Below are 25,109 nucleotides of genomic sequence, written 5' to 3'. Positions count from 1 at the left end.
TCATTATTACCTGCTAATAAGGTGCAACACTGAGCGTAAAAAGGTATGATGCACAGGACATTGAAATACAAAACACTCATTTACTGACAACTACAGCACTGCAGAAAGATGATGGGAGGGGTAAAGGATGTAGGCAATTTCCCCTTGGGACTGGTTGCCATCCACAGCAGCGGGATGGAAGTCCTGCTGTGAGGTGCCCTGCAAATAATGGGTATATTGCAGTTGGGCCTGTATTGGGACTAGGGAGGAGGTGGAAAATTGCTGTTGGGTGATGTTGAGTGAAGAAGAGTGTCGGGGGGCCGCGTGGAGGGGACATTGCAGAAGTCTGGACTGAAGTGCAATGAAGCAGTTTATAAGGAGCACTGTTATGAGCCCAAAGGACCCCAAAACCCAGCAGCAATAGATATTCACCAAGCCAAATGGTTACTTAAACAAAAGTTGCTTTTAATTATCTTTAAACATGAAAACAGAATCACACTTTAACTTAGCACTATTGACTTAACTAACCTAACTTAATCCCCTTCTAATTCTAAGCATATGTGTATGTAATGTGTGTGTAAGTTCAGAAGAGTTCTTTGGTTACCTCATTTCTCCAAGTTCATTGGTTGCAGACAATTCTTATAATGTGCACAGAATGTAACATTTATGAAGTTCACCAGACTTTGGTGCTTGAAAGGTAAATGGTTACCACTCAGGAAGGTTCTTGTCGGTTTTCACAGAGAGATTTGTTGTTCACTGGACACCCATAACTGATTCCTTTTTAATCAGCCACTTCAGTGTCTTGTTGAAGAAACTTTCCCCCTCAGGGTTCTCCAAATGATAACCTCTTTCTTTTAGGTCACCACAGAGTGCCTTTTTGTTTCTCTTATTTCAAGTGAAACATTAGACAGCCAGACCTCTCGTCTTGCATGAACCACAAGGGCTTTGACCAAGCTGAACTAAGTACTCACAACCCATCTTCCAAATGGAGTTTTCCACAAGCTTGCCAGTTTGTCCTGTTCCAGTCCCAGCTGCTGCAACTGACTGTCATATTGCAGGACTGAATTCCCTCTCTCTCAGTCAGAGAGAAAACCTGTTTGACTCTCTGCTTGCAAAACCACATGACCCTCCTAGAACACCAAGTTCCACTCCAGACTGTCTGTGGCTCTGACGTTCTTTCATCTGTTGCCTTTTAACATAACATAACATAACAATTACAGCACGGAAACAGGCCATTAGGCCCTTCTAGTCCACACCGAACCAAACACCCCTTTCTAGTCCCACCTCCCTGCACAATGCCCATAACCCTCCATCTTCTTCTCATCCATATACCTGTCCAACCTTTTCTTAAATAATACAATTGACTCCGCCGCCACTATTTCTCCCGGAAGATCATTCCACACGGCTACCACTCTCTGAGTAAAGAAGTTCCCCCTCATGTTACCTCTAAACCTCTGCCCCTTAATTCTTAACTCATGTCCTCTTGTTTTAATCTTTCCTCCTCTTAACGGAAATAGTCTATCCACATCCACTCTGTCTATCCCTTTCATAATCTTAAATACTTCTATCAAATCCCCTCTCAACCTTCTACGCTCCAAAGAATAAAGACCTAATCTGTCCAATCTCTCCCTATACTCTAGATGCTTAAACCCAGGTAACATTCTGGTAAACCTTCTCTGCACTCTCTCCACTCTGTTTATATCCTTCCTATAATTAGGCGACCAGAACTGCACACAGAACTCCAAATTAGGCCGCACCAACGTCTTATACAATCTCAACATCACCTCCCAACTCCTATATTCCATGCAATGATTGATAAAGGCCAGCATACTAAAAGCCTTCTTCACCACCCTATTCACGTGAGTTTCTACCTTCAGGGAACGATGTACCATCACTCCTAAATCTTTCTGCTCTTCTGTATTCCTCAATGCTCTCCCATTTACCACGTATCTCCTATTCTGATTCTTCTTACCAAAATGAAGCACCTCACACTTATCAGCATTAAATTCCATCTGCCATTTTTCAGCCCACTTTTCTAAGCAGCCCAAATCCCTCTGCAATCCTTGAAAACCTTCTTCATTATCCACTATTCCACCTATCTTAGTATCATCTGCATATTTACTAATCCAATTTACCACCCCATCATCTAGATCATTAATGTATATAACGAACAACAATGGGCCCAATACAGATCCTTGAGGCACACCACTGGTCACCGGCCTCCAACCTGACAGACAATTATCCACTACCACTCTCTGGCCTCTCCCTTTCAGCCGATGTTCAATCCATTTGACTATCTTAAAATTTATACCTAAAGACTGCACCTTCCTAACTAACCTTCCATGTGGTACCTTATCGAAGGCCTTACTGAAGTCCATATAGACAACATCCACTGCGCTACCCTCATCCACATTCCTAGTCACCTCTTCAAAAAATTCAATCAGATTGGTCAAACATGACCTTCCTCCCACAAATCCATGTTGAGTGCTCCTGATCAGACCCTGTCTATCCAGATGTTTATAAGTACTATCTCTAAGAATTTTCTCCATTAATTTTGGTGAAGTCTCTTGGGCACTCTCCAAAGCTTTTGCAAAGGCTCTTGGTGCTGATATGTCTAGCATGGGGCAGAGCGCCAGTATTTTAAATAAGATCTGTTTTAGTGTTTGTATGTGACCTACACTAAAAAACCTGCCCCAATTTATCTTCCCAAAACATAGCTATATACAATACAAACACAACATAATCTTTCACAGCACCATCTCCTGCATCATTGACGTCTGCTCTTGTATGGCATCCTGAAAGGTGGTCAAGAACCCCCATTCGCTGTCCAGGTTGCACCTCACTGCACCCTGTTGATCACCCTGTAGATACCTGTACTGTTCTAGTCTTCTCTTGTGCCACACACGGTCATGCTCCATTTCTCTCATGAAGCTCCGCATCACCTCATTCAAGCACTGTCCCTGGGTGGGTCTCCTCTTCCCCCTCCTATCGAAGCCTGCAGGGCAAAGAACAGAATTTACAGAGCACATGTGTCAGGTCCAAATTAAAAGTAATATAATATTTGAAGGACACTAGCATGGAATGGTGTTCCTGTATGCACTGTTCAGGCTTACTGTTCACATGTCCTGCCTCATCATTGGCATGCTTGGACCACACGGAGTGTCCGTGAGCATTTCTGCCCACGATGGCAGCAGGTCCGTGCTTGACATTCCACTGACATACTGTCATGCACCTGGCTGCTGGGGTCCTCTTCCAGGGTGTCCTCCATCTCACCCCCACCAGTCTGAGCAATTGGCTTGGAGGGGTCCATGGTTTCACTGGGAGTGGATGCTTCAATGGGACCTTCCAGCTGGGTGAATGTCTCACTGGCATGAGGGCTATCAGAAGTCAGTGGGCTATCAGGGAAATAAGGGTTGCAGATAGGCTAGCGCCCCAGATCTGAAGTGCCTACTGACTCGAAGGCCAGTCGAAGTGCCCTTTGCCACTATGAATGTTGTGGTGATGACCTGCAGAAATCTCTTGCAAAGGTTTTTTAGTTTGTTTATTACCTATGCTTTTGTCTTCTTGTACCCTGTCTCCCTCAGCCTCAAGACAATGAGGTTGTGCATACAACCATTATTCATGGTATGAGATAAAAGTTGACTTACATCAGGATCTCCCCTTATGCTGAGCAGCTCTCTGGCCTCAGCTTCCAATTATACACCAGCCATTACTCAAATTAGTAGAATTTCTGATTCAGGGTATTCTGTTTAAATACCACAAAAATTATTGCTCGGAATATGCTTGAATTTATATTTTCCTGTACAATCCCAAAAAGGTGAGCTAGATGATCTGCAGTCACAATTAAGGTGGCATAGACTGCAGGTTTAAGGGCCTGATCTCTAAATGAGCACACACACAGAGCCCACTGTAGCAGATACAATCACCACAGATGAAATGAAGTTAAAAATCAGGATCAAACAATTATTTTGAAACACACTTCTGCCATGTTTTAAAGTCCCCTTTAGCTAACCTACACTGCAGACTTCCCCTCTACATTTGTGCCAATGTGCTGACAAGGTGACACAAGCGTCATCGGAACATTTTCCTTTTCCTTTTTAAATCACCTGTCGACGAGACCTAGGTAAGTTTAACTGGGTTCCCTGACTACGTCTTAGGTTAGGGACCCGGTTGGGTTCCGATGGGGTTGTCCTGGCTGGACCCTTTCAAACTAGTGCATAACTGGGGTGCTTGTGGTGATAGGTAATTACACCACTAGGTCACCACGGGTCATCCCAAGCACTCCAGAGCTACAGTCTAGCGTTCCAGGTTTGTCTTGCAGAGACAAGACCTCTTAGTGTACATATTAGTTTATTAAAGCTGTCTTATATTTGCACTGTTGGTGTGGCTATTGTCAGTACAATTTAATAAACTAATATGATAGCTCCATCCTCAACCGATGGTCAGAACACTTCCAATCTCTTTTCAGAGCCAACCGCTCAGTCCAAGATTCCGCCCTGCTCCAGCTCCCTCAACAGCCCCTAAGGCTAGAGCTGGATGAGGTCCTCACCCAGGATGAGACATATAAGGCAATCGAACAACAGAAAAGTGGCAAAGCAGCAGGTATGGATGGAATCCCCCCAGAGGTCTGGAAGGCTGGCGGCAAAACTCTGCATGTCAAACTGCATGAGTTTTTCAAGCTTTGTTGGGACCAAGGAAAACTGCCTCAGGACCTTCGTGATGCCACCATCATCACCCTGTACAAAAACAAAGGTGAGAAATCAGACTGCTCAAACTACAGGGGAATCACACTGCTCTCCATTGCAGGCAAAATCTTCGCTAGGATTCTCCTAAATAGAATAATACCAAGTGTCGCCGAGAATATTCTCCCAGAATCACAGTGCGGCTTTCGCTACTGACATGGTCTTTGCCCTCAGACAGCTCCAAGAAAAGTGCAGAGAACAAAACAAAGGACTTTACATCACCTTTGTTGACCTCACCAAAGCCTTCGAAAATGTGAGCAGGAAAGGGCTTTGGCAAATACTAGAGCGCATCGGATGCCCCCCAAAGTTCCTCAACATGATTATCCAACTGCACGAAAACCAACAAGGTCGGGTCAGATACAGCAATGAGCTCTCTGAACCCTTCTCCATTAACAATGGTGTGAAGCAAGGCTGTGTTCTCGCACGAACCCTCTTTTCAATCTTCTTCAGCATGATTCTGAACCAAGCCATGTAAGACCTCAACAATGAAGACGCTGTTTACATCCGGTACCACACGGATGGCAGTCTCTTCAATCTGAGGCGCCTGCAAGCTCACACCAAGACACAAGAGAAAATTGTCCGTGAACTACTCTTTGCAGATGATGCCGCTTTAGTTGCCCATTCAGAGCCAGCTCTTCAGCGCTTGACGTCTTGTTTTGCGGAAACTGCCAAAATGTTTGGCCTGGAAGTCAGCCTGAAGAAAACGGAGGTCCTCCATCAGCCAGCTCCCCACATGACTACCAGCCCCCCCACATCTCCATCGGGCACACAAAACTCAAAACGGTCAACCAGTTTACCTATCTCGGCTGCACCATTTCATTGGATGCAAGGATCGACAAATAGATAGACAACAGACTCGCCAAGGCAAATAGCACCTTTGGAAGACTACACAAAAGAGTCTGGAAAACAACCAACTGAAAAACCTCACAAAGATAAGCGTATACAGAGCCGTTGTCATACCCACACTCCTGTTCGGCTCCGAATCATGGGTCTTCTACCGGCATCACCTATGGCTCCTAGAACGCTTCCACCAGCGTTGTCTCCGCTCCATCCTCAACATTTATTGGAGTGCTTTCATCCCTAACGTCGAAGTACTCGAGATAGCAGAGGTCGACAGCATCGAGTCCACGCTGCTGAAGATCCAACTGCGCTGGGTGGGTCACGTCTCCAGAATGGAGGACCATCGCCTTCCCAAGATCGTGTTATATGGCGAGCTCTCCACTGGCCACCGTGACAGAGGTGCACCAAAGAAAAGGTACAAGGACTGCCTAAAGAAATCTCTTGGTGCCTGCCACATTGACCACCGCCAGTGGGCTGATATCGCCTCAAACCGTGCATCTTGGCGCCTCACAGTTTGGCGGGCAGCAACCTCCTTTGAAGAAGACCGCAGAGCCTACCTCACTGACAAAAGGCAAAGGAGGAAAAACCCAACACCCAACCCCAACCAACCAATTTTCCCTTGCACACCGTGTCTGCCTGTCCCGCATCGGACTTGTCAGCCACAAACGAGCCTGCAGCTGACGTGGACATTTACCCCCTCCATAAATCTTCGTCCGTGAAGCCAAGCCAAAGAGATGATAGCTACTAGGATGGAAGCTGCTTCTGCTCCAACCCATCTTCAGCATATTTGGGTACCCAAACTACATACACACCGACAGGGGAGCTGCATTCATGAGCACAGAAGTACAGCAGTACCTGCACGAGAGAGGGATTGCTATCAGCCGCACTACAAGTTACAATCCCAGGGGGAATGGATGTAGAAAGGGAAAATGCCACTATCTGCAAAACAGTCCTCTTGACTTTAAAAGCAAAAGACCTGCCTGTTACTAGATGGCAAGAAGTGTGGCCAGAACCCCTACTCTCTATATGTTCTTTATTGTGTACTGCCACTAACATAACCCCACATGACCATATCTTTTCTTTTACAAGGAAAGCCATGAAGGGCACAGTGCTGCCTAAATGGATGATGATACCAGGATGTGTTCTCCTCCGGAAGCACTGCAGACCCCACAAAGCAGACCCGCTGGTGGATCAAATGGAGTTGAGGCACGCGAACCCTCAGTACACCTTCGTCACATTCCCAGATGGAAGTGAAGACTCGGTGGCTCCCAGGGATCTCGCACTGGCCGGATGTGCAAACAATGTGGAGGAAACACAGATGTCTATGGATCCACAAGGAGTGCAGCAGCAGTCACTAAAACAGTCGTCTATCGAGTCACCCCAGAGGACTATACCACCCACCCCGGAAATCAGGGCCCTGGGTACGTCCGCCCCACAAAATATCACCACCCTAGACATGATGGCAGGACCTAATCCCATACAAGAGGATCCCTAGCCCACATGGCCATCTAGTACTTCCCACTCCCACACCTCCACCAAGAAGGGCCGAAAGGCAGACCGCACTCCCCACCCCTATACCACTACCGAGGAGGTCCAGAGGCAATGGAAGCCACGAAAAACTTTGGACATAAACTTACAAACAAGGGATAACAATTTGAAAGGGCCTATTGACACATGCACACCAGCCTCCTGAAGAGTGTTTCTGATGTGGCAGACAGGAGTGGGGGGATTTTTCTTCATTATGACAATTCATCCCTCTCGTGTCTGACAGCTTTGTACTTAACAAACTTTTCCTGTCCTCTGCTACCCACACAAATGGACACTTCAGCTCCAAGGCCACCGACTTATAGCCAATGGACAGCCGCCCGCTTTCAGCCAATGGGGAGCCGCCCACTTTCAGCCAATGGGGAGCCGCCCTTTTCCCGCGGCCTCGGGCGCCCACTCGAACGGACCGGAGTAAGTCCCGCCTCCACTCCGATTGGACCACGGTCCGCTTCCTACGTTTGTGCTGCTCCGTGTGTCGCTTAATTGGACATCAATCATTGAACGTCATCACGTCAACGGTTCGCGGTGGATTCATGTGGCGTTCATAGACGAGCGGCAAGTTGGAGAGTGCGGGCATGACCATGGTGGTCCCTGGAGTGTGATCTCGTCCCTCGGGCCGCTCTAGGCAGCGGTAAGTCTCACTCACCCGTCTCGTCGTTGCAGCTGGAGGCGGTTGTTCAGCGTGAGGACGATCCGTGTGTCCTTAACCTGTCAACGCTTTGATGGTTGTAGTTGAGCAGAACCAGCAGTAGATGATACTGTGCTGGTCCCCCGCAAGCATCTGGACGGATGCACTCGGCCCTCGGCCAAGGTGTGAACAGAAAGCAGGAAAGCGTCTGGATAAAAAGGTTGGGGAGTCGCGAAGGGGTAGGGGAAGGAGCGCAGGAGGCCGGGTGGGGAGGGAAAAGGGAACCAAAGCTGAGAGGGAGGGGGGCGCGTCCCTGAGTGGGAAGGGGGAGATGGGGGGTTGGGGGGAAGACGCGTCCCTGAGTGGAGAGGGAAGGGGGGCAGTGTCCAAAAATCTGTAGACATGGTTGAAGTAGAAACACACAATGCTGGAGAAAATCAGCCCTTAACCTGCATCTCCTCCATTTCCTGCTCATCTGGCCTGGTTCCCTCTGTGCCCAGATGCAACAAACAGAATCCTCTTCATTCTCACCTACCACCCCACCAGCCTCCTCATTCAGTACATTGTCCCCTGGAATAGGATCCTACCACCAGACAGATCTCCCTCTTTGCCTTCTGTCAGGACCACTCCCTCTTTGCCTCCCTCTTGCACTCATCCCTCCCCACCAGTCACTCCCCCTCCCCCCCCAGCACCTTCCCCTGTGGCCATAGCAGGTGCCATGCTTGTGCCCTCACTGCCCTAAACAGCCCCTTTGTGAAGCACCACCATGGTCATATCCACACTGCAACTCGTCGCTCGTCTAGGAACTCCACACAGACCCACCCTGAACCATTGACATGATGATGTTGATGCAGGACTGATTTACTGCATCCAGTGCTCCCTTTGTGTCTTTAACCTGCTCACCTCTCCTCCCTCCCTTCACCTATCCATCCCTCCTCCCCTTGATTGCTGCTATTCCCTCTCCTCCACCTATCCCCTCCTGTCAATCACTCCTTACTCTTGCATGGATGCCTGGTGACATTTTTCCATACCTTGATGAAGGGCTTAAGTCTGAAATGTTAATGATGTATTTTTACCTTTGCTCTATAAAGGAAACTGTTTGACCTGCAGAGCATTAATGGCATGTGGTTGGAGATGGAATACAAGGTGGTGTTCCTCCAATTTGTTGGTAGACTCTGTTTGGCAATGCATGAGGCCATGGATAGGCATGTCAGTAGGAGAATGGGGCGTGAAATTAAGATGGTTGTCCACTGGCAGGTTCCCATTATTGTGGCGGGCACAGAGGTTTCCCAGTCTGCGTCTAACTTCCGATATGCAGGAGGCAACAATAGGAGCACATGATGCAGCAGATGACAGTTGCAGATTCACAAGTGAAGTGTTGTTTTACTTGAAAGGACTGTTTTTGAGGGAGGGGGAAGTGGGTGTGTATAATATTTCTTGTGGTTGTAGGGTTAGGTGTTGAGGGGGTGATTAGTGGGAAGGGACGTGGATGAGGGAGTGGAGAGGGGAAGATGCCTCTGGTTGAGGGATTACTTTGTAGGTGGCGAATATTGCAGAGGGTAATGTCTTGGAAGCAGAGGCTGGTGGGTTGCTAGTTGAGGACAAGAATTCTGTTCTTGTTCCGTCTTGGGTAGAGGGGGCAGGACAGATGTGCGGAAAATAGAGGAGATGCGGGGAAGCCACAATTTTTTTTTTAAGAAGATGTCCTGGAACATAGGAGCTTATCCTGGAAGTCAGAGGAATTGTGAGAAAGGAATGGAATCCTTACAGGGGACAGGGTGAGAGGAGGTGTAGTCGAGGTAGCTGTGGGAGTTGGTGGGTTTGTAGAAGATGTCTGTGGAGTGTTTGTCTCCTGAGATGGAGACAGGAAGGGAGAGTGTTGCCAGAAATGGACTAAGTGAATTTGGGTCAGGGTGAAAGTTAGCAGTAAAGTGGACAAAGTTGATGAGCTCATCATGGGTGCAGGAGACAGCACCAATGTAGTTGTTAGAGTTGAGGGGCCTAGCCCGTGTAGGGTTGTAGCATGGATTGATCTGCATTGCCACTACAATCACAGATTCTGCAGACTTTTCTGTTTAGCTCCATCTCTAATACATTCTGCAGCATGTATATGGTGAATCCAACAGCTGCTTCAACTAATCCATGCGGTTTAAGAGGAGACACTATACAGTTCCTTGATATCACGGAGGAGTATACTTCACCGATTGCCAACACTTTTTTAAAGGAATATATTGAGGGCTGAAGAGCCTGTACTGTGTTCCCCTTTTAACCAATTAGTTAAAAAAAAAATTCAACTTTGCCTTTGCTTGGAGATTCAATTTAATTTTAATTTGGAGATAAGGCATATAGTAATAGGTTCTCCGGTCCATGATCCTGTACCACCAATATGACCATTTAATCGACTAACCCTACATCTCTTTGGAGAGTGGGAGGAAACTGGAGCACACAGTGGGAATCTCCATGGTCATGGGGAGGACCTACAAACTCCTTACTGATAATGGTAGATTTGAACTTGGGTTACTGGTGCTGTGATAGCGTTGCACCAACTGCTATACTAACCATGCCACTTGAGGTGAAAGGCTGGTGGAGCTGCTGCTCTTATGGACTCGGGAAACAGAGACCAGTTCAACTACAGATGGCCTAGTACAGGCTTTAAACAAGTCTGTTTATTTTAAAATCCTGCGACCGTGACGCCAAGATGGCGGCACCTGTGTTGGCAGCGGCCTCGAGGGTTGCAGATTCCACGGAAGTGCAGAGCACCAGAAAACAGGGAGAAGGCCCCCCCGCATTTGAGAAGGAGTAAAGGAGGAAACCCTACTGGACAGTGACCACTGTCACAGACCAATGAGTGGTTATGCTACTGAAGATCACACAGGCGATAGCTGTTGGTGACTTTTAAATTAAATTTTAAAAATTTAGACATCCAGCAAGTCTGTATAGTCTATTGGAGGGCTGGAGGCGAATCCATGGACACTCAGTGACTTTGAAGGCACTCTTTTCGTCTTCTCTTTAAGGGGTGCCGGGTAATATGACATCTTTCTCATTACATTGGCAATAAACTATTCTTGAATATAATCTAGAGCTGAAATTTGTGGAGGTTGCAGCTTGATGAGATATTTGAGGGTGCTGAAAGTGTCGTGCTTCAACCGATGAGGTAATTCTGTAATAACGTATTTACTTGTACAATAAATGTTATTATAATGATGAAACCAAAATATTTCTTGAAGTTCTGTGGGCCAGATTGTGATTTATAATTTGATTTTAAGCAATGGCGTTTGAATTTTATTACTTTGTTAGGTTCATTTCACTAAGTCATTGGAATATGTCTATGGACTTTGATAATGCAACTTTGCCAACCCAACATGAAGATGAAGAGTATGACAAGGAAGATTATGAACGAGAGCAAGAGGTAACCATCAGATTCCTCTGTCTCTGCCACTTTTTCTATTTTTCTTGGATCCATTTGATTGAATTAAAAGTTACACTCATCACCCATGTCCTCTAGTTCTTGTCAGTTTTACTCTTAGTTCTGGATGGCATTAATATTGATTTATCTGGCTTTCATTTAAACCTCCCCCGCACCCCCCCTTCCCAATCACCTTTCCCCACCTCTATGCCTCTCCCTTTTCCCTGTCTTGTTACGCACAGACATAATCCGTTCTCACCTCTCCCCTTATCAAATCTAATTAACACCTTTTGTTGGTCTCGAATCCTCCCCCTGCCAGCACTGTCTATATTCTAAGATTTCCTGTTTTCTGCTTATTCCTTGAAGGGCTCAGGCCCGAAACCTCGGCAATACATCTTTGTCTCCTATAGATGCTGAAAGACAGCTGAGTTCCTCCAACATTTTGGTGTGTTTTTACTACAATCACAACACCTGTAGACTTTTGTGTTTCATTCTTAGATCTGGATACTGGCTAAAGGAAAAAAACTTCTTAGTTTCTATCCCGTGAATCTCAACATCTTGTATGTCTCAATGAGATCCCTGGTATTTTAAATTTTAATTACAACATGGTAGAATCCGATTCTGGCCATTTAAATGCATGGTGCCCAGTTACACCCAAATTAACCTACCACCCCATATGTTTTGGAAGTTGTGGGGGGGGGAACCTGGAGCACCCATGCAGACATGAGGAGAACATACAAACTCCTTACTGACAGTCCCAGAATCGAACCTGGGTTGATGGTGCTATAATAGCATCGAGTTAACCTCAAGAAGTCTTGCTCAGCCTTGACTTATCTAGGGTTCATTGTGCTAATGCTGGCAAGAAATGGGTGCTTTGGATCGCAGTGTTCTGCAGTTCTGTCATTCAGCTATAGCAAAACGATCAATAAATTGGAAGGGATGCAAAGCAGATTCACCAGGATGTGGCTGCGACTGGAGGGCTTGAATTACGGGGGATGTTTGAAAGGCTGAGCCTTTCTTCCCCAGAATGTTGGTGGCACAAAGGTTTGTGGGTATTGTGTTTTGCATGTATAATAAAGAACTACATTTCACAGTAGGCAATGTGCCTGGTTGGCATGGGAACAAAAAGTAGACTATGACAGAAGACGAGGCATTGTTGTCCCAGCAGCTGCAAGAGGGTTGAATGGAGCCCAGCAAAATATTCCAATATGGTTTCTCTCAGACTTTGCTGAGGATTTTATCCTTTGCTTGTTGCACTGAAAGCAACAGAGACAGATGAAACAATGAAAAACCTCAAAGATACAATACAGAAGGGATGGCGAGCAACTAAGAATGTCTGTCCAATGGGTATTCGGGATTATTCGGCATGCAGAGATGAACTGTCAGTTGTGAAAGTTATGATCTTCAAAGGGAGCAGGTCTGTGATTCTAGTGTGGCTACGCAAGGAAATGCTCCAGAAGATACACGAAGGACACTTTGTTGAGGGAAAATGCAAATATAGAACTCGAGAGATGATGTACTTGCTGAGAATGGACCAAGACCTAAGACAGACCACTGCTTCATGCGAAATGTGCCTTGCCTGTAGATCAAAGAAGCAAGCAGAACTGCTTACAGCACATCCTGTACCAGACAGGCCATACTTCAAAGCTGTAGTAGATTCTTTTGACTGTCATGGGAAGAGTCATATAGGACTGTCGTGGGAAGAGTCATATAGGACTGTCGTGGGAAGAGTCATATAGGACTGTCGTGGGAAGAGTCATATAGGACTGTCGTGGGAAGAGTCATATAGGACTGTCGTGGGAAGAGTCATATAGGACTGTCGTGGGAAGAGTCATATAGGACTGTCGTGGGAAGAGTCATATAGGACTGTCGTGGGAAGAGTCATATAGGACTGTCGTGGGAAGAGTCATATAGGACTGTCGTGGGAAGAGTCATATAGGACTGTCGTGGGAAGAGTCATATAGGACTGTCGTGGGAAGAGTCATATAGGACTGTCGTGGGAAGAGTCATATAGGACTGTCGTGGGAAGAGTCATATAGGACTGTCGTGGGAAGAGTCATATAGGACTGTCGTGGGAAGAGTCATATAGGACTGTCGTGGGAAGAGTCATATAGGACTGTCGTGGGAAGAGTCATATAGGACTGTCGTGGGAAGAGTCATATAGGACTGTCGTGGGAAGAGTCATATAGGACTGTCGTGGGAGGAGTCATATAGGACTGTCGTGGGAGGAGTCATATAGGACTGTCGTGGGAGGAGTCATTTAGGACTGTCGTGGGAGGAGTCATTTAGGACTGTCGTGGGAGGAGTCATTTAGGACTGTCGTGGGAGGAGTCATTTAGGACTGTCGTGGGAGGAGTCATATAGGACTGTCGTGGGAGGAGTCATATAGGACTGTCGTGGGAGGAGTCATATAGGACTGTCGTGGGAGGAGTCATATAGGACTGTCGTGGGAGGAGTCATATAGGACTGTCGTGGGAGGAGTCATATAGGACTGTCGTGGGAGGAGTCATATAGGACTGTCGTGGGAGGAGTCATATAGGACTGTCGTGGGAGGAGTCATATAGGACTGTCGTGGGAGGAGTCATATAGGACTGTCGTGGGAGGAGTCATATAGGACTGTCGTGGGAGGAGTCATATAGGACTGTCGTGGGAGGAGTCATATAGGACTGTCGTGGGAGGAGTCATATAGGACTGTCGTGGGAGGAGTCATATAGGACTGTCGTGGGAGGAGTCATATAGGACTGTCGTGGGAGGAGTCATATAGGACTGTCGTGGGAGGAGTCATATAGGACTGTCGTGGGAGGAGTCATATAGGACTGTCGTGGGAGGAGTCATATAGGACTGTCGTGGGAGGAGTCATATAGGACTGTCGTGGGAGGAGTCATATAGGACTGTCGTGGGAGGAGTCATATAGGACTGTCGTGGGAGGAGTCATATAGGACTGTCGTGGGAGGAGTCATATAGGACTGTCGTGGGAGGAGTCATATAGGACTGTCGTGGGAGGAGTCATATAGGACTGTCGTGGGAGGAGTCATATAGGACTGTCGTGGGAGGAGTCATATAGGACTGTCGTGGGAGGAGTCATATAGGACTGTCGTGGGAGGAGTCATATAGGACTGTCGTGGGAGGAGTCATATAGGACTGTCGTGGGAGGAGTCTTATAGGACTGTCGTGGGAGGAGTCTTATAGGACTGTCGTGGGAGGAGTCTTATAGGACTGTCGTGGGAGGAGTCTTATAGGACTGTCGTGGGAGGAGTCTTATAGGACTGTCGTGGGAGGAGTCTTATAGGACTGTCGTGGGAGGAGTCTTATAGGACTGTCGTGGGAGGAGTCTTATAGGACTGTCGTGGGAGGAGTCTTATAGGACTGTCGTGGGAGGAGTCTTATAGGACTGTCGTGGGAGGAGTCTTATAGGACTGTCGTGGGAGGAGTCATATAGTAGTAACAGACTATTTTTCCAATTACAACACTGCAGTCAACATCCAGCAAAGCAGTTATCACTTACATGAAAAATGTGTTTACGAGGCATGCAGTTCTTTGTGAAGTAGTTTCAGACAATGGTCTACAATTTTCAAGCAGTGAACATGAGTCCTTTTGCCAATACTTGGAGGTTTTGACATAGAACTGCAGGCCCACATTACCCAAAGTGTCATGACCTAGCAGAATTCTGTCAAGATGCTAAAGAGCCTCATGAAGAAAGTGCATGATTGCCTACATTGCCAAGTATCTTTTGGGTGTTGAAATTATATCATGTCTACAGTTTCCTGTGACAGCTCGTTCCAGATACAGAACACCCTGAAGTAAAAGAAGATGCCTCTCGGGTCTCTTAAATCTCTTTCCTTTAAACTAATGCTCCCTCATTGTAGACTCTTCTACCCTGGGAAAAAGACCATAGGCATTCACTTTAACAATGTCATTCATTATTTTGTATACCAAAAGTTCATGCTTAGAAGAGAGAGAAGTATAGGTGTATTGTTTCTTGAAACTGATGAGTCAGATAGTCAGGGTGGTGAAGGAGGAATTTGGCATGATTTCTTTAATTGGGAAGGTATTGAGTGCAATACATACCCAATAACATCATGATTCAGTGGTACAAGATGTTGGTGGGACACAGTTGAGTACTGTGTTCACCTTTGGAGCCCAGCTATATAAAAAATGGCTGTTACATTAAAACAGTAAATAAAACATTAAATATATACAGTAAAACCTCAATAAAACGCGGTAGTTAGGGTCCAAGATTTCATACCACGTTACAGCCGAGTCGCGGAACAGATGTGTATACGTCATGATTCAGGAAGAAGGAAAACAGAAAATTGTGACTCAAACCCTATAATAAGACCTTTAAACTCCACATTAACATACACATCTTGTAAATGAGTCACAAGAATCCATTTTAGAGTTTGTGGCTGTTGGCCTGGCCTCCTAAAATCAATGTTCGGGGTCCACAGACACCTGCGCTATAAGTGATTCAGCGGATTAATGAATCACGTTCTAACGCGGTTTCACTGTATTTAAAAATAAGCAGATAATAGGGAGAGGATAGATGAGAGAATTTCTGTTTGGAGTCTGAGGAAGTACTTGGAGTATTAGGGAATATTTATTGCATGGAGTTCTGGTTGCCTCATTATAGGAGGATGTGGAAGCTTTAGAGAGGGTGCAGAGAAGATTTACCAGGATGCTACCTGGATTGGAGAATGATGAATGGTTGAGCAAGGTGGTACTTCTGACGTTGGAAGATGAGAGGAGACTTAACACGTTTATAAGATTATCAGAAGCATAAGACGGGGTGGGCTGCCAAATTTATTTTTCACCATGGTGGCAATGGCCTATACCAGAGGACATCTGTTTAAGATGAGTGGAGGAAAATTTAGGGGAGATGCCTTTAACGTGGAGAGTAGTGGGTACCTGGAATGCATTGCCAAGGGTGGTGGAGGTGGATATGATAGGAACATTTAGGCAGACATATCTGAGAAAAATGGAAGTTTATGGGCTGGGAGGGAGGGTTAGATTGATGTGGGGTTGGATTATTGTTACGGAGTCCAGAGGACCCCAAAAACCAGCAGCACTAGATATGCACCTCAACGCAGGGTTACTTAAGCAAAAGTAGTTTTTAATTATATTTGAACAAGAAAACAGAATTAAACTTTAACTTATTACTTAATCTACCTAATTACTTAATCCCCCCCCCCCCCCCCCCTGCCCACCCTAATACGAAGCGTAGGTGTGTGTAATGTATATTTAAGAATAGAAAAAATCTTTGGATCACAGTCCAATCTCACTGGTTGCAGGCAATTCTTGTACTGTGCACAGAAATTAGCATTAACAAAGTTCAGTCTTTGGTGCTTAACATGCAAATAGTTACCACTCAGGAGGGTTCTTGCTGGTTTTCAGAGAGATTCCTTTTCCATGATATCCACAATTGATTCCTTCTCAATCAGTCTTGCTGATGAAACTTGCCCCCTGCAGGATTCACCAAATTATCCTCTTTCTTTCAGGCCACCTTTCAGACAGCTAGCCTTCTCCCTTGACCAGACAGTCTTCCAAAAGTTTGCCAGCTTTGTCCTTCTGGAACTGATTTCTGTCTCCTCTCTCTCTATTTCACACCCTCCCTCTCTGAGAGCAAAACTGTTCTGTCTCTGCCTGTAAAAATCACATGCTCTCCCAGGCAAACTGTATGCTGCAACTCTGTTGCTCCTTTGCAAAAATCACTCTGCAAAAGTTCTGCAAAAATTCTGTGTTTTTAAAATGTGTGTGCAAGCTGCTCTAGCAATTCCTCCCAAACCACCTCAAAATACTCTTGTCACATTATAAAGGTCAAGTCAGCATTGTGGGGTGAAGGGTCCATTCTTGCTGTGGTATTTTGTGAAGTGGATGAGGTACCAAATGAGTATTTTGCATTGGTATTTACCAATGAAAAGGACATGGACAATAATGGGGAGCATAATGTAGAGAATGCTCATGTGCTGGGGTATTGAGTACCTCTACTCTCCATGTTAAAGACCTTCTCTGACTTCTCCACTAAACTTTCCTTCACTCACCTTAAACAGAAGTCCTCTGGTATTGACCATTGCCATCCTGTGAAAAGGGTTTTGGCAGTCTAATGCTTCTGATAATCTTTACACCTATACAGTCACCTCTCAAGATCAAGAAAGATGTTTTTCTTTTGATGAACAAATCCCTTGGGTACATTCTAAATATTGAAAGAATCAAGTGAAGAGATTGCTGGGTTCTTAAAAGATCTTTGCATTCTCCCTGCAGCAGCAAAGGTTCTGGAGGACTGGAAAATGGCGAATGCTGTCCCTTTGCTTGAAAAGGGGAAAAAAGAATAATCCAGGAAATTGTAGACCATTAAGCCTCATGTCAATGAGAGGGAAACTATTGGAAAAGATTTGTGCATATTTCAGAAGTCAAAGTCATGTTGAGGATAGTCATTATGGCTTTGTGAGGGGACAGGTCATGTTTCCCCAATTTGATTTTTTTTTGACGAGGTGACGAAGATGGGTTTTTTAATACTTTATAAATTTTAAACCACAATATCGTTACATTACATTAAATTGTACATTATTGTTAAAAATTACATGTAGTAATATTTTCCCATATCCCTCATCCCACACCTCCCACCTCTAAAAATAAGAAAAACCTGGAGAATGCCAAGAGATAAAAACATTTATACAGAAAAATCTATTGGAGGTGATCAAGAAATGAGGTCTTCAGAGAGTCAATCACAGAAACAAACCAAATATTTGTAAATATGGGCCCCATATTTTCCAAAAAATATAATATCTTGCAAATTATGTAATTTTCTCTAACTGTATACGACTACAAAGTTCTGCATGCCATCTTTTCATGCCTAAATCTAATTCTGACTTCAATGATATTGCTATACATTTCCTAGCAACTGCAAAACAATTAACACAAATTTAATTAGATAAATATTTAAATTTAATTTTGGCCATATAATCATAATATTACTCAGTAAAAATAACCAGGTCCTGTGGGAATTTGACCCCAGTAATTCATCTCAAAAAATGTCTTCCTCCTAATCAAATTTGTCTAACTTTAGGACATTACCAAGTTGAATGTGTGTGTATATATATATATATATATATATATAATATATATATATAAATATTAAAAAAAAGTTTCCCACCTCAGAACTATAGCTAAAGCATAAACGTGATATGGCAGAATTTAATCTATTTAATTTTTTCAGAGTCAAATATAACTCATGTAAGAAGTTATATTGAACGAACCTCTATCTTAAATTTATGTTTAGTCATATTATCCTTAGACAAATCCATTCAATTCTTTTCACTTATTTGTATATTTAAATCTAATTCCCATCTTAATCTTGATTTATGCGCCCCAACTTTGGGGGCCGTAGTTTGAAGTAAATTATACATTACTGAAATAAATTTATTTACAGTGGTGTTAGAAATCAATCATTCTAATTCACTTTGATTAGGTAACATCAAAATAGAACCTATTTTTCCAGATAAAAAAGCTTTAACTTGGTCATAGCAAAACAAAATATTATGAGGTACATTACATTTTTTCCTCATTCTTTCAAATGTTATAAATCTCCCATCCTCAAAAGAATCTTCAATCCTCTTAATACCTTTCTGTCTCCAAATCCTCAAGAATCGGTTATCCATTGAAAAAGGAATATGGCTTGACATAAAGGTGTTTATCTAGATATTAAACTTTTCATGCCAATTTCATTATCAATATTATTCCACAACTCTCAATCAAGTGTTTCAACAAAAATGATTCCCTACTTCCAAATAACAGCTTAGAATTCCATTTATAAATAAAATCTTGGGGATCCATATTGCATTAAATTCAAAAGAGGCCCAATTTGAAACATATTTATAAATCTCAATTGAGCTGTTTATAAATAATTCTTAAAATGAGGAAGACGCCAAGCCTCTCAGTCAAATTTCCAAGTCAATTTTTCCAAAGAAATATTTGCATTTTATCTTAAAAATTTTCAAATGCTATATTTAAATCCCTAAATCCTTATAAAATTTTGAAAGAATTAGAATGGGAAATTATTGAAAAAGATATTGAATTCTAGAAAAAACATTCATTTTAACACTTTACCAATTAAAGTAATTAAATTAGGTTACAAAGATGGTTGGTGAGCTTAGGGCAGTGGATGTTGCCAACATGCCTCAGGCAAGTGTTACTCTTCCTCCAGATGTAGTGGACAATACCATGGGTAATGAAGAAGTGGGTGGGGAGGGATAAGCAAACAAGGGAATCACAGAGTCTAATCCCTGCAGTAGGCAAAAAGGTGGGGAGCAGTAAATGTGTTGTTAGGCGGTGTGTGTATATATATATATATATATATATATATATACACACACACATATACACCCACCCCCACACACACATACATACAAGTGTTTTGGATTGATTTAAAAAGGGTGCGCAGTGGGACTTGGGCCTTCTCATTCATTCCCATTCAAATCCGAGTCAAGGGTGGGACTGGGAAACTGTAAAAACACAGAAAAAGACAAAGAAAGTCATTAGAAAAGAAAAGATGAATTGTGAAAGGAAGTTGGCAAATAACATACAAAATGATTTTGAGTTATTTAAAATATATAAAGAGTAAAACTGAGATGGGTAGATATAGGACCGATTTGAAAATTATACTGGAGAAATTATAATGGGTATCAAAGGGATGCCAAATGAACTAAATAAGTATTTTGTGTCATTCTTCACTGAGGAAGACCATAGCAATAGACATGATAGTCAGAGGTCTCAAGAGAATAGAATTAAGTACAGTCAGGATTACTAGAGAGAGAGTGTGTAGAAAGATGAATGAACTAAGGATAGATAAGTCTCCTGGACTGGATGAGATGCACCCATGGGCTCTGAAGAAGGTGGCTTTGGAGATTATGGAAGCATTGGAATTGATTTTATAGAAATTAATAGAAACTGGCATGGTTCAGGGGGATTGGAAGGTTGCAAATGTAGTTACGTTGTTTAAGAAAGGAAGCAGATAAAAGGAAATTATAGACCTATTAGTCTGTCGTTGGTAGTTGGAAAGTTATTGGAGTTGTTCCTCAAGGATAAGCTTATGAAATACCTCGAGGTGCATGGCATGATGGGTTCAAGCCAGTATGGTTTCATGAAGGGAAGATCCTGTCTGATCAACCTAATGGAATTTTTTTGGTTGTAATTCTTTATTTATCGCACTATGAACCATATCAACCAAAACATTTACAAATGCATCTCTTTAAATGCACATGGTGACATTTTCTCTTTTTTCCCCATCCCTCCCTCCCCCCTCCAAAAACAGAAATATTGAACATATAAAATACAATAAAACAACATCTTTATACAAAAGGAAAACAAACAAAAAACACATGTCATCTACTTATACACATTAAACCTGATCGTGTTTATCTTATCATTTTAGGTGGTGGTGGTCCGAGGCTGGCTCTTTCTGTTATGTTCCATGTATGGTTCCCAGATTTTTTCAAACAATGTAACTTTGTCTTTTAAATTATATGTGATTGTTTTCTAATGGAAAACACTTATTCATTTCCATGTACCATCGCTGTATTCTCATTATTTTGTATACCAAAAGTTCATGCTTAGAAGAGAGAGAAGTATAGGTGTATTACACTGAATGCTATGTTGGCGTTCATTTCAAGAGGAATAGTGTATAAGACTAAAGAGGTGTTGATGAGGCTCTATGGGGCACTGGTGAGACCTCATTTGGAGTATTGTGTACAGTTTTGGGCTCCTTAGAAGGCATGTAATGATGTTGGAGAGAGTACAGAGAAGATTTGCGTGGATGATTCCTAGAATGCAAGAACTAATGAGGAACATTTGGACTGTATTCATTGGAGTATAGAAGAATAAGAGAGGATCTCATTAGAAACATTTTGAATGCTGAAAGGATTGGACAGAGTAGAAGTGAATAAGATGTTTCCCTTGGTGGTGAATCCAGGACAAGAGAGCCCAGTCTTAGAGTTAGAAAGTACCCATTTAAAACACAGATGAGGCGTAATTTCTTTAGCCAGAGGGTCGTGGATTTGTGGAATTTGTTGCCACGTACAGCCGTGGAGGCCAGGTCATCGGCGAAGTTTAAGTGGGTGATTGATTGATAGGTATCTAATTAGTCAAGGTCTCAAGGGATATAGGAAAAGGCTGGAACTTGGAATTAGATGTGAGAAGTTTCGCTCAGGGGGATTTGTGGAGAAGATTGATGGGCCAAATGGCCTACTTCTGTTCCTTTATCTTGTGATCGCTTGACTCTGCTAACTTTGAGTTCTATCTAACTCTTTCTTGAAAGCATCCAGAGGATTGGCCTCTATTGCCTTCTGAGATGTAAAAGCTTTTCCTCAACTCCGTTCTAAATGGTCTACCCCTTATTCCTAAACTGTGGCCTCTGGTTCTGAACTCCCCCAACATCGAAAACATGTTTCCTGCTTCTAGTATGTCCAGTCCCTTCTCATCCTTCTAAATTCTAGTGTATATAAGCCCAGTTGTTCCATTCTTTCAACATATGACAGTCTCGTCATCTCGGTAATTAACCTCTTGATCTTAGGCTGCACCCTCTCAATAGCAAGAATGTCCTTCCTCAAACGTGGAGACCAAAACTTCACACAACACTTCAGGTGTGGCCTCACCAGGACCATGTACAATGCAGAAGGACCTCTGCTTCTATACTCAACTCCCCTTGTTATGAAGGCCAACATGCCATTAGCTTTATTCATTGCCAAATGTACCTGCATGCTTACTTTCAGTGACTGATGAACAAGGACACCTAGCTCTTGTTGTATTTCCCCTCTTCCTAACTTGACACCATTCAGATAGTAATCTGCCTTCCTGTTCTTGCCACCAAAGTGGATAACCTCACATTTTTCCACATTAAACTGCATCTGCCCACTTGCCTCATCTTAAGAGTGGATGTGACAAAGAGAAGAAACTGGAAGAAAGAGGTGATATCCTTACAGGAGACCGTATGGAAGGAGGGCAAGGCAGCTGTGGGAATCAGTGGGTTTGTGGTAAATGTTGGTTTATATCTTGACTCCTGAGGTGGAGTCAGATCTAGAAAGGGGAGAGAAGTTTATGAAGTGGTCTGAATTTTGGAGCGGGGTGGAGGTTAACAGCAAATTTGATGAAAGTGGCTGAGTTCTGCATGGGTGCAGGAGGCAGCCCCAATGCAGTCATCAATGTAGTGGAAGAAGAAAGTTGGGGGTAGGTGCCGATGTGTGTGCAGAACAAAGGCCATGTCTCTGCATGATCTCTTTTTACGTACTTGGATACCTGTCTAACAGTGTTAAAATAAATCCCCCAGAAACAACTTTCATTCATGAGAACTGGGTATAGAATTATTGTGGACTGATGTGGAATTGTTTCTGCCATAATTGAATCTGATGGTAACCCTGTGGGTCAGACAGCATTAACTGGATCTCTTGAAGTTGTGATTAGAATCACAGTCATTCAGCAGGGAACTGGCCCTGCAGCCAAAGTAGATAGAGTAGTCCTGTTTGTCTGCATTTGTTTCCTATCCATATGTCTGTCAAATGTTGTAATTGTATCAGTTTCTCTCAGTTCTTCTGGGAGATTCTTCCAGATACAAAAGTTGCTCCTTGGATCCCTCTTAATCTCTCACCCCCTGACCATAAATCTATGTGCTCTGCTTGTGGAATCATCTACCCAGGATATCCATGCTCTTTGTGATTTTTGGATACCTCCAATAAGATCATCTCTCAGCTTTCTGTGTTCTGGGAAATAAAGACCCAGCCTATCCAAACACTTCTTTAAAACTCAAGCCCACCACTCCCAGTAACATCCTGTTGAATCTCCTCTGCATCCTTTCCAACAAATTGATATGCTTCTTGTAGCTGGGTTAACCGGGTCTGCATACAATACTCCCAAATGTGGTCAATTCAATGAATTGTAAAGCTGTATCATGAAATCCAAACTTCTGTGAGTAAAATGCCCTGCTCATGGAAGGCGAGAGATCAAATGCTATTTTTACCATTCTGTCCACTCAAAAGAACGAAGCACCCACTCTTGGGTCTCTCTGTTCTTTGGCCCTCTCCAGTCCAGATCACTGCAATTTACAGTGTATGACCTGCTCCGGTTTAATTTGCCAAAGAGCACTACTTCATACTTGTAACTTGTCAGAGAAGAGGTAGTTTTGATGTATGAGGTGGGACAAGTCTTGGGCATTACTTACTTTTTATTGTCCATGAACAAAACATGGCATATGCCAACTATTTAATTGTTGATTTCTTACTCAGCTACATCATTTGTTGATGACTGATCTTCCTGATGATATGTTGGACGACAGCAGAGACATTTCTTCTCCTGAGCTGAATTACTCTGGTTGCAATGTTAATAGAAGGTTAGTACAAAAATGTAATTCTAATAATTTAATGCCCAGTTGGCTAAGTGGGAAAATGGTATCTTGGGTACATATATGAACTAGAAGAAAGGAAATAAGTGATAAATACCTGGAAAAATAATTAACTGAGATCTAGAATGAAGCTCCAATACAGTAACAGTCATTCTGATATCAGTGTCATTGATGAGAAGAAAACTCAAGAAATTTGGAAAAGAAAATAGAAGAGCTCAGTAGGTCAAGCAGCATCTGTGGAGGCAGAAGGAGTAAGTTGACATATTAGATTGAGGAATAGGAGCATAGGAAGTAGGAACAGGACTAGGCCAAAAATGGCCCATCGAGCCTGCTCCACCATTCAATACGATCATGGCTGATCTAATTTATGACCTAACTCCACCTACCTGCCTTCTCCCCATATCCCCTAATTCCTCTATCATGTAAAAATTTATCTAACCGAATTTTAAATATGTTTAATGAAGCAGCCTCAACCACTTCCCTGGTTAGAGAATTCCAAACATTCACTACTTTCTGGGAGAAACTTTTTCCTTATCTCTGTCCTAAATCTACTCCCCCGAATCTTGAGACCGTGTCCTCTCATTTTAGTTTCCCTGGCCAGCTCAAAAAACCTTCCGACATCTATCCTATCTATACCCTTCATAATCCGATATGTTTCTATAAGATCTCCTCTCATTCTTCTGAACTCGAGCGAATACAATCCTAGATGATTTAATCTTTCATCATAAGTCAACCCTTTTATCCCAGGGATCAACCTAGTAAACCTCCTCTGGACCGTCTCCAAAGGGCTGAGAGGAAAGGAAAGATTGCCAGAAGGCAGCAGTTTGATGGGAGTGGGATATTAGATAGGGTGGGGAAGGGATTATGAAGAAAAAGAACCAAGTGTGAGGAGTGGGTAGGAAAGATGAACAAAGGGAGAAGAAAACTAGGTGGGTGGGTCCACTTTCCCACCCTTCCACACCCATTCTCAATCTCTTTTTTGGTTCCACCCCCCTTTACTCAGATCTCCCCACTGGATTATTCTGCTCTCTCCTCTTCCCTCCTGTCCCCTTCCATTTGGTTCTAACTGGTCTTTATGCCCCCATTGTTGTTTCCTCATCTGATTCCAACACTGCAACCTTTGTTTCTACATCAACTTCCATCTACCTGGCTCCATCTTTGCCCTGAATGACTCATCTTCCTCTACTTGACCCCCTTTTTTTCCCTCTTGCCTCTCTCTCCCTCTGCCTGGCACCTGCCACTCAACTCCCTTGGTCTCCCCACTGCAATACTCTTCCTCTCAATCTGTGTCATCCTTCACCGATCCTTACTGGCCAATCACCAAATCAGCCCCTCCTAACGTGTCCTCATTATACTGCCTAATTCTCCTCTATACTCAATCTTGAAGGATTCCAACCTGAAATGGTGACAATATTTTCTTCCTCCTCTCTTGCAGCTTGACCCACTGACTTCTTCCAGCAGACTATTGTTCTGTGGACCAACTTGGATTGTTTTCATTGGAACATGAGAGGCTGAGGTGTGACCTGATAGAAGTTTATAAAATTATGAGAGGCATGAGAAAATTGTAGTTAGTATTTTCCCCAG

The 25,109-nt window shown here is 43.6% G+C and overlaps 1 protein-coding gene across 2 annotated transcripts in view; it reads left to right on the top strand.

Moving 5' to 3' along the window:
- The first annotated feature begins 7,636 nt into the window (after positions 1 to 7,636).
- Positions 7,637 to 25,109, top strand: part of cep152 (centrosomal protein 152) — a 213,821-nt gene continuing 196,348 nt past the window's right edge. For both annotated transcript variants that reach the window (XM_069911317.1, XM_069911318.1), the window contains exons 1-3: positions 7,637 to 7,737; positions 11,032 to 11,143; positions 23,410 to 23,513. In XM_069911317.1, coding sequence (XP_069767418.1) covers positions 11,057 to 11,143; positions 23,410 to 23,513 — 191 coding nt within the window. In that variant the 5' untranslated portion in view covers positions 7,637 to 7,737; positions 11,032 to 11,056. The remainder of the gene's footprint in view (positions 7,738 to 11,031; positions 11,144 to 23,409; positions 23,514 to 25,109) is intronic.

The sequence above is a fragment of the Narcine bancroftii genome, chromosome 14 (assembly GCF_036971445.1).
Source record: "Narcine bancroftii isolate sNarBan1 chromosome 14, sNarBan1.hap1, whole genome shotgun sequence".
Classification (NCBI taxonomy): Eukaryota; Metazoa; Chordata; class Chondrichthyes; order Torpediniformes; family Narcinidae; genus Narcine; species Narcine bancroftii.
Note: the sequence above shows the minus strand (reverse complement) of the source record. Positions and strands in the feature narration are given on the sequence as shown.